The 10460-nt window shown below is 36.3% G+C and overlaps 1 protein-coding gene across 1 annotated transcript; it reads left to right on the top strand.

The window, feature by feature from the left end:
• The first annotated feature begins 3185 nt into the window (after nucleotides 1–3185).
• Nucleotides 3186–9067, top strand: LOC140244624 (mediator of RNA polymerase II transcription subunit 4-like). Its single transcript, XM_072324244.1, has 6 exons — nucleotides 3186–3273; nucleotides 3600–3660; nucleotides 5153–5323; nucleotides 6291–6435; nucleotides 7138–7257; nucleotides 7909–9067. Exons 1-6 carry the CDS (start codon nucleotides 3215–3217, stop codon nucleotides 8100–8102), a joined length of 750 nt encoding a protein of 249 aa, XP_072180345.1. The 5' UTR covers nucleotides 3186–3214; the 3' UTR covers nucleotides 8103–9067.
• Nucleotides 9068–10460: the final 1393 nt, after the last annotated feature.

Genomic DNA, 10460 nt, shown 5'->3' with positions numbered 1-10460 from the left:
AATGAATGAATGAATGAATGAATGAATGAATGAATGAATTTATTATCCAATGCAATAACAATCATTGTACATGTTTATAGTCGTATATCAGTTACATAAAAAACGAGGATAATGGGAACCAGAAAATAGCATGAATGCTAGTCAAGTCTGGCCCCTTACAGTTTATGCAGTTATAAAGTATGATTACTTCTTAGTTTATTACCGTTCAGTAATGTGTTACGATTACCAATTATCAATAACTCTAGTATACTAAAGAAAGGAAAAAATATCTGATTAAATGAACAGTTTGTGACGTAATGAATCTACTGATAATAATCTCTAATCCATGTATATCAAAAACATAAACAATGTCTATGATAATCTACAGTGAAAAAATAGTATTTACATTTTAAAAGGTAAAATAGAACAGAACAGAAGGAATAGAACAGAAGGGAATCTGAATGCACAATATAAACGTTTGTCTGTGTGTGTGTGTGTGTGTGTGTGTGTGCGAGCTCACAAGTATAAACTATAAGAAAGTATAATTCCCACATCAGGTTCATTTAGTTGGTTCCAATAATAATGATAATAATAATGATAATAATAATAATAATAATAATAGTAATAATAATAATGATAACTAAAATCAGACGAGCGGAATGGTAAACATGGTAAAACTTTCATCAAAATCGGACCTAAAGCAAAAAATACTATAAATACGTGGAATTTAAACGTTCACACGAAAAACAATTATATCCACTATTATTGATTTGAGATATTTCAGATTGAAGCCGCTGCAAAATAAAGACAATAATTAAGGTGATTGTGATAACCTTAATGGTATCTTCAGAAATATTTCTTGTTATGTAACGAGTGCAGTAATATGGAATATATATATATATATATATATATATATATATATATATATTACAATAGTTAACGATGAGATTACTTTCAAATGTTGAAAATGATGTTAATCTCTTCACAAAATTCTCGTCTCAAACTCTTCACATCTTTTCTGGAAGCAGTGATATTGGGAAGAACGACGGTACGCAAACAAGAGGAGGCGATGACGCCATTGTGACCACACAACTGGTCCATTGGCATGATTGGTTTAAACACAAAAGTATATACTTGACAAAAATTTTATAGGTTGGTGATTTAGCAACGAAAAGAAAATCATTAGTGTAGATTCAGTATAATATGTGCATGTATTATATAATGTGCAAATAGGATAGGGGTATACTAAAATCCTCAATCAGAAAATCAACACGGACTTATCTTCCACAACTTTAATTTTCCTTTCATTCTCATATACATAATTATTACAGCTAGTGGTACCACTTGTGTGTACCACTAGCGCTATTGATTATGAATGAATGAATGAATGAATTAATTAATTAATTAATGAAGTATGTGTGTGTGTGTCGGAGGTCACCGGGATTCCTCCATGTCAGAATGGACAGCAAAGAGAAAATGAAATTAAAAAAGAAAGAATTCCTTGTTTGTATTGTATCGAAAGTGCCGTTCGATGCTATGTCAAAGTTGTTGTTGTTGTTTTTTTTTGTATGAGGAGTATAAAATCAGACAGCTTGTATAAAGCCAGAAGTTTAAAAAAAAAGCGGACCTAAATTATATAAGAAAGAGTTATTGGCATTTTAATTTCTTTCTTATAATTTCATTTTTGAGTGATATTGGTCTCAACAGCACATGCAAACCTGAAGAGGCGATCGGTATAAGGACCTATGTCTTCCCTTTACATCTCTCCCATTAGTTTGTGCCAAAATATATTCGAAAATCCTGTTTTGGTCGCAAATTTAGCAACAATAACCCTTTTCCACTAAAAGCTTTGATGGCTCGATTATTATAACGAAACAGTAATCTGATGCAAAGGAGTACATATCATGATGTTAGAGGGCCAATATCAGTTTTTTGAAAAGCTTGTTTCAAAAGGCGTTAAATCCATTATTTTCAATGGATTTAGCGCCTTTTGGAAGCAAGATCTTCATTTCTTGATTTCGCGTACAAAGCAAGTGAATTCAGTGGTGCTAAACACTGAGCAATGGGATACTCTGAAGATAATAACTTATTCTTCTTTCAATTTTGATAATATTTTAACGGATTGTGACAGGTACTTAGTATCACAGTTTGCTGGGGGAAGCAGCGACACCTTTAACTTTCGGGCAGGAACAAAACTGTATTATATATATATATATATATATATATATATATATATATATATATATATATATATATATATATATAACTGTTTCACATCTCATAAATTGCAAGCCAGTGGAGTAAAATGGAGCCAAACAGGACTCGAGCTTTCGACCTTGTAGCATGTAGCAGAATCTTCATCAAATGTAAAATGACAAACAGAAAAAATCATTAATTCATGGACCACACACACAACAAGATAATTTTGAATCCACTTTTAAATCCTAGCCCTGATTTTTTTTTCTTTTTATTTCTGGTCCGATTAGTATAAAACCTCTACGATATATCTGTCTATATTATCAATGTTTTAATCCAAGTCACCTAAAAAAAAATGTAATGCAAATCTGTACCAATGTAAACTATATGATGTTCGTTAGTTCCGACAAAACAGACAATACACACGATTAACGTTTTATTCTTTAAGCCTACATAAATTAGCATACTTCCGTTTCCTGTTGATTCAAGATATTGAAAGTGATTATTTTCAGTACGTGTCATCGAAAATGATAAGAACATTCCACTAAACTCTCGGCTGAAATACCGACAAGCATTCTGAATTCGCTCAGGTTAAAGATAAACTGTGATAATTTCAAAATGACTCGAATATACCTGTATGTCTCGATCACCTAGATGGAGAGACACATAAAGTACTCTTGTCTAAAAAAAAAATAAAATGTTCTCATTATAAAACACTGGCTATAAATAAACTTTGGAAATTTTAACTTTGAGAGGTTTTGCCAGGTGACAGCGGTTCGTTTTGTTTTGTTTTGTTTTGTGATCGTATGCTCGATCTGTAATATTCTTATATGAACACCAAAAGTGAAGTAAGAAGTAAGCCTAGGATTTGCACTTAGTTTTGGATTTGATCCTTCAACGTCACCATAGACAATTAAGTGTGCGGTGTGTGGTGTGTATTGTGTACGTGTGTACGTGTGTACATTGCATTTTATGTGTACATGTACAATGTACGATCTTCTGTGTTGCATGCTAGTGAGTGAAGAATTACAAAGAAACGATGACCAGTGCAAAATCGAGACTACTTTCCCTTGTGGAAGAGGCAGAAGTGCTGACCAAGTAAGGCTTTTGATATTAGAAGTTGCCCACAGTCTTTAGTTTTGAATTTAGTACTGCACTTGTCCAAGATATTGCACGAATTTTCATTCAAATGTGACGGAAACTTTTGAGACGCCGACGCCCGCGCTCCTGACTCTCGAGCCAGCCAGCGCTGCGGCCGGGGTGCCTGTGCTTCAAGCTTCCCGATAGCCGATGAGCTGGGCTGCGGGCGCAGGCGTCGGAGCGTTCGGTTAAAGTGCTCAGGTATAGGCCCCCTAATTATAAATTTAATAGGAAGACTGCTTATTCTGTAGCTGAATAAACATTTCCATGTTCTTTTATTGCAGAGACCTTGGTGAAGCCACGTCAGCGGTCAGACAACGTGTCTCCCATTCAGATGATCCTCAGGTCAGTTTTTAAGAATGAATGATTTTTATTACCAAATGCAAATTAAGTTCAAGTCTACAAGTTTACAATCACAGATAATTTATACAATCATTGAGAATACAATAATAATAATACAATTAACAGGAATACAAGACATGGAAGTATAGAATCAAACTTATCAACAATATGAATATGAAAGTACAAACATATTTACAAATTTGGTAAAAGGGTCCTACAAATAGCAACGCTAGTGGACGTTGGCCCTTGAATACAGAAGAAGAATTAATATATAAATTCAACAAGAAAATTGTTTACATTATAAACAAGTGTATTTACACTATGTACAAGATTAACATTTTGAAATTGATAAGTGTACTTACATTACTTACATTACTAGAATTGAAGTTTTTGCTTTGTGGATTACAATAAACAAATTTATTCCAATTATGTGTATTCTTCCAATAGATTCTTCTTGAAGACTTTACAAAATTTTTTACGAGAGGATGTATAACGTAAATCAGTTGAAAGATTGTTCCATATTTTAACACCTGAATATGCTATTGATCGCTTCCCTAATTCTGTTCTGACAGTTTTTAGTTTAAAATTGCACATTTCTTTGTTTGTAAGAAGTCTTACTTTGTCCTTTTTAAGTTTTAACTTTTTATGACGTGATGAATTTCAACCCACATTAAAGGGGCATTCCGGACGATTTTCATAATTTCACATCATGAAGTACATAAATCAACAGCTTCATGTATAGATTTGTAGAATTTATTGTGGTTCTTGAGCAGAGAAACAGTACAATCAAAAACCTTAAACAAATTACACTGAACAAAGATGATGACATAGGAGCCTCACATATCTCAGAAATGTGGCAGTGTCATTCCATTACAATACCGCATGCTTGCAAGCTCACCTGTGTGTAATCTATGCATGCCTTCTTCTTTTGAGCTGCTTCCTTGAGCCACATCTCATGCATTCTTATGGTGAGGCTGCCATGTCATCATCCTTGTTCATTGCAATTTGTTATAAACTTCGAAAACATTCTTATTTTTCATCCCAATCATCATAAATCCTGAAACTCTGTACCCAGTATAACTAATATATGTATGTTCAAATGTAAAAATTTGAAAATCATCCGGAGGTCTCCTTTAATTGATAATTTCTTGATCCATGGTGTCTCCATAGTGTACCTCATGCAAAACAATGTTTTTGTCTTTTCCTCCACCCCCCTTTTATTAGGTTTGCACTGTTTTGGATATCTCATCCATTTCAAAACCAATTTTCATCAAATGCCTACTATGATTTTATGAAATAGGCTAAATGGCGAGTTCCTCTTGGAAGTACTTACTCTTTGTCTTTCATATTTCAGAGGTTTCTCTTTATCTCATCAAAACATGTTAGAAACATGAAGTTAGGTTTCAACCAAAACTATATGATCCTTTTAAGAGATGCTTGGAGTTGATTGGAGTCTCTTGATCATAAACCTCATCTCCTTTCATCTCTGGCCCAGATCATGGAGGTGCTGATGAAGAAGAACGAGGAGCTGGAGGCCACCTTAAAGGAGACGGAGGAGCAGCGCAAGATGAAGCAGGAGATTGAGGGTCTCCAGGAGGAGGTGGACCGACGGGACGAGAACATCAAGACCCTCCAGAAGCAGCTGAAGGAGGCAGAGTACATCCTGGTGAGTCCAGACCCAGGGAGCACAAAAGATGCTGGGGGATCAAGTCCTGTATGAAATTTGCCAGGGGTGGATCCAGGAATTCTCTAAAGGGGGAGGTGCCTTTAAAAAATTAAAAGGGGGGGGGGTCCTCCATTTTTTCTGTTTATTTCTTTTATTTTAACAAAAAATATAGGGGTGGGTGCACGCCCGGTGCACCCCCACCTTGATCTGCCACTGTTTGCTTATTCTGGCATGAGCTGTGAATTAGAGCAGTAAACCGTTGAAAATACATGTACATGCTTACTTCTATTATCATTTTAACATGTGTTGAAGTGTATGAAACAAAAGTGACGAGGGTGGTTTAATGAATGCTGTGAAATGAAAGCAAAAAAAAAAACTTGATGCAAACTGTGCTTTGTCCTGAACCCCAGTATTGATGTGGACAGTTGTGCAATGTGCAATTTCTATTGTACAAATCCTCGTAGTTTTTGCTCTGGACCTGAGGCATTGGAGCATTGTTATCAAAGTTTGTACAGCTATTGTGTATTTGAATAGTGTTGCTGTTTTTTGTTTTTTGTGTTTTTTTTTTGGGGGGGGGGATGGAGTTGTGAAATATTAAGGTGATGAATATCAATAAAATTGCTTATCATCTACGTGTACATGTAGATCCACATTGACAGAATGAGAATCCAGTGTTTTCACATTTCAAAATAAATAAGAGTGAGTTCCCATCTGGATCTTGGATAATTTATAGTATACAATGCATGTAAGTATGTCAGAAAAGGCAATATTTCCTCAAGTTGTTAATTTCATGAATATTGATTGATTCAGGAAATTCATGAAAATAAAAACACTGTAAAATGTACCAAGTTTACAGTACTGTATTTGGAATACAATGAAAATATCAGTATATCATTATGGCTGTTGAAAAAGACAACCCTCCATAGATTAAGTAACATCCTTACAATAATTTGATGTTCATGGGCAGGCCACAGCTATCTACCAGGCCAAGGAAAAGCTGAAGGCAATCAAACAGGCAAAGAAAGGCGCCATCTCATCCGAGGAGCTCATCAAGTATGCGCACCGCATCAGTGCAACGAATGCTGTAGCAGCCCCCCTCACGTGGGCACCAGGTCAGTATCCTGTTTTGCCTGGGGGATACACCAAGTGGTGTTACTGCTCAAAATGAGATTTTTCCATCTGTTGTTTAGATCATTGAACTAAGCTGAATACCTTTTGATTTTGGCTCCCCCAAATTTGTAATGTATTTAGAAGTGAAGACATTTGGAATAATAGATGTGTCATGTCTTTTGTTCTGTTTTTCATGTTTACTTGATGCACTTCATCCTTTTTAAAGAGAAGATATAAATTTGTAAAGTGCATTGTTGAAGTCATGATTTCTGTCTATTATTCTATATTAATTATAAAGGCTGTGACTTATACTGGAAAATCGTATATTGAGGATTTGAAGTGTAAAGTTTAGATATCTTTCAAAGTTTGGGTCCAGGCATCTAAAATAAAATGTTACATCTTTTTTTTTCTGCTGTTAGTTTACATAACACAACTTTTCAGGTCCCCTGGTCTACTTGGCAACTTGTGATTTTGTGCTTTGCTGTGTTGATGCGACAAAGCAAGTTTCAAACTAATCTGTTGTCAAGAATAGATGGTTAGAGTGGAAATAATGAGTGGCAAGAGTATCATATGTTATAAGGCAATTTGTGATGAAACGAATGTGACAAGTTTGAATGAGAAGTGTTCTGTGACATATTTATGGGAGATGCCAAGAACGTCCTGATAAGTGATATTTTGTTTCTTTCTTAATCATCTGGCCACAGGTGACCCCCGAAGGCCATACCCGACTGACCTTGAGATGAGGATGGGTGTTCTGGGGAGGCTTAGCAACCTGCCGACCGTTGGGGCCAATGGGACCACAGGAAATGGTGCCCAAAGCACAGGTGTGTTCCACCATTTTGTCTTGTCTCTGGATTATGCAAATTATTCTTGTGAGGCAATGCTCTTGACAGAAGCTTTATTAGTATTCACTGTTCTCCATTAAAAAATGTTTGCTCCAAGATACTTTTTCAGTCTTTGTCAAGATGCTATATATGTATTTCATTGTCTCAGTAGGAAATTGTCTGTAGCAGGGAGATAGGATTTTAAAAGTAGAAGATGGAAGAGTTTTCTTCTTTTTTTTTAGGTTCTTTTGGGCTGTGAGTTGTAAGCAGCAGTTATTCATAGGGGAGGTAAATTTAAGAAGGCTATGTTTCAAATCATTTATGAAGTAAATTTGCTTGTGTCATAAGATAAAGTTCCCATTATTTGAATTCTAGATGTCAATTAAATGCTGGCAAAATGTTTGCATGTCATAAATGAAGAATAGTTTATAGACCCATTTTATAAAACAAATAATGCACAGGTTTCAGTTTCTGACATTAACGGAGATGAAGCGCACTCTCATCAGGCATTCACAATATCGTGCAAAATGCACATGGTTGTGCCACTGTACATATGCTCAAGTTCGCTGCATCTCCACTAATGCACTCACACCTGTGCATTATTTATATCCATATTATCACTTACAAACAAACATCTTTTTGATATGACAGGAGCTGCAGGAGGTTTGACCTGGAAACCGTCCAGCGAGCTGACGGCGAGTCTCAGCATGTCATCGGGGGTCAACCGCCTCGCGGGGGATGCTGGGATTGACCTCAATGTGCCGGGCCACAACAAGGAGAATGAGGACGACGTGGAAATCATGTCATCAGATTCCGACAGCAGCAGCTCCAGTGACAGCTTCTGACCTCTTACCTATGGGAAGACCGAAAACTCAGAGTAACACGAAGGCATTTCTGTTTGATATTGAAGTCATTTGGAAATGCCCTGCTCCCTTATGTCTATCAATGCACAAAATTTGCCAGACTAAAATGTCTTGTGCATGCACCTTATCCTGCAGGATGTCTTGCACACATACCCTTGAGCAAGACATGCAAGGCCAGGTGTCTTCATCAACCATCTGGAGATGAGGTTGGTACATTCTCCTACATACTTCTGTGGAGCAGGAAGAGACATTGGCCATTTAAAATGCTGTGCATGTACCCAACCATATGGTGTGTGTCTCCTTCTGCATGAAGTATGCATTGCTGAAAGCATCAAGAAGCAACTGTGTGGACATGAGGTTGCCATGTTACATTCCCAAACATGCAGAGATGAAATGATACCACATGGACCCAGAAATGTTGAAGATTTACTCACTTCCTGTCAAATAGGGTGTATGATGTAAAGGCTCATCATTGTCCACAGAGAGCTGAGTGGAGGCGAGATTGCTGCATCCCCCTCAATTGAGAGAAGTGTCAAAGCCCATATTCCTGAAAGGGTTGTGACCATGCATCTCATTCTTTTGTATGTGTCAGTATAAGAGATTCACAGGGTTTAAATGCACCTTCAGGCAGCTTTGTGGAGATGAGGTTGTTGCACAATTTTAAAAATGACAGGGGTGGTAGTTGACTGAGACAAAGAAAGCTGCCAATTTTTTTTTTGTTTTGTTTTGTTGTTGTGACAAACAATCAGTGATTGAAATCTCAGTGGCTACTTACACTGCTGCTGAAATGTACTTTTCTGAATTTCACCAGTTTGAGTTTTTCTTCTGATAAAGATTCTGCTGGGATTGAAAGCTCAGGCCCCCTTTGTCTCAAATTTACTCTACTGCGTTTCTATTATTGGATAAGCAGTTTTCAGCAGCTTTTTCTACATTTGGATTTTTGATGGTGCGGGCAATGACTGAAATACGTATTGTAAAATGACTTCTGTTTTGTTTGAGTAATCTTTGATGCTTTTTTGTCTTTGAGCAAATTTGAACAATAACCATTTCTGTTATTAGTGAACTCCAAGAACAATTTGAGCTGGTATGGTAGCATCGGGTACTTCTGTGACTCATTAACCATTGAAGACTAGTCCCGAGCATGCATGGGCAGGTGTCTATGGAAAATGTGTGTTTTCACAAAATCAGCTCGTCCTCAATGAGTTAAGTAGCTTAATCTTTGTTGCTTCTTGTCTTTCTACTTTGTATACTGGAAGTTTCAGTGCCACCATTGCTGGATGAGAAGGCTACTATAACTTGTTATGTCATATGAGTAGAACTATATAAAGAAGATAAAAATAAAATGCAACATATTTTCACTTTTCTTGCATAATAAAAGAGCACTTGACTTGCCTCTTTCAGAAGGCGGGGGAATGATATTGCCTGTCCATACATGAGTGACAAGTAGAGGGAATCTGTACTTTTTTTTTTCAGAAATTGAAATTTTGTGAAATTCTCTTTCAAATATTTTTCGTATATCATTTTATATGTGTGACATTATAAAATGTAGTAGTCTTCTCATCCAGCAATGACTGGGCAAAAACTCAAAAAATTCATCACTTTTGAATGGATTGTCTGATTTTCCTCAAATTTTCACTGATATGTTTAACTGATATTGCGCATTCACTCAATCCACGTGTATATGAAGGTGAACTTGTCCTTTAAGAACCCATAGCAATTAGCATAAGAAATCACGGATCAGTGATGCATGTACAATCGAAATCTTTCTGCTGAATACCACAAACTCTCAAAACAACATCTACTGCCTATGTGATGAAACTCTGGTATGAGTCAGAGAAAAGAACTCTAGAGTATGCACTTCATTTTGTGTGAATTCACACTCACAGAGATGTTCGGTCTTGCAAAACATGCAGCGCAAGCAAGTCAAGTGTATGACTATAGTTTCCAATAACTTACAAATTTCAATTTTATTACGAACTGGGCCCCCAAAAATGTATTGTATACATAGTCTTGTCATGCTACCGGATTTTCAGTGATGTATCAATATTGCAAATATTGATATTCGAAAGAAATGGGCCCTTTTGCCCCTTATTTTTATAATAAGGGGCAAAATAATTGCCCCTTATTTTTTCTCTTTGCATATGATGCCAGAAGATATGATTAATTATTGTGATATTGCCTGGCCCTCCAATGAGGGGCAGGAATATGTATGATATAATACCTTGGATAAGACGGTCATTTTTTTTTTGTCTTGCCTGAAACTCGTACTGTGTATTCTTGTATTGCCCAAGCCATGTCCTATTCTGTGTTTGTTAGTTTGTTGTATTCTTGATTTCATGT

This window comes from Diadema setosum, chromosome 21, assembly GCF_964275005.1.
Source record: "Diadema setosum chromosome 21, eeDiaSeto1, whole genome shotgun sequence".
NCBI classification, from domain to species: domain Eukaryota; kingdom Metazoa; phylum Echinodermata; class Echinoidea; order Diadematoida; family Diadematidae; genus Diadema; species Diadema setosum.
This window is presented reverse-complemented; position numbering and strand designations above follow the sequence as displayed.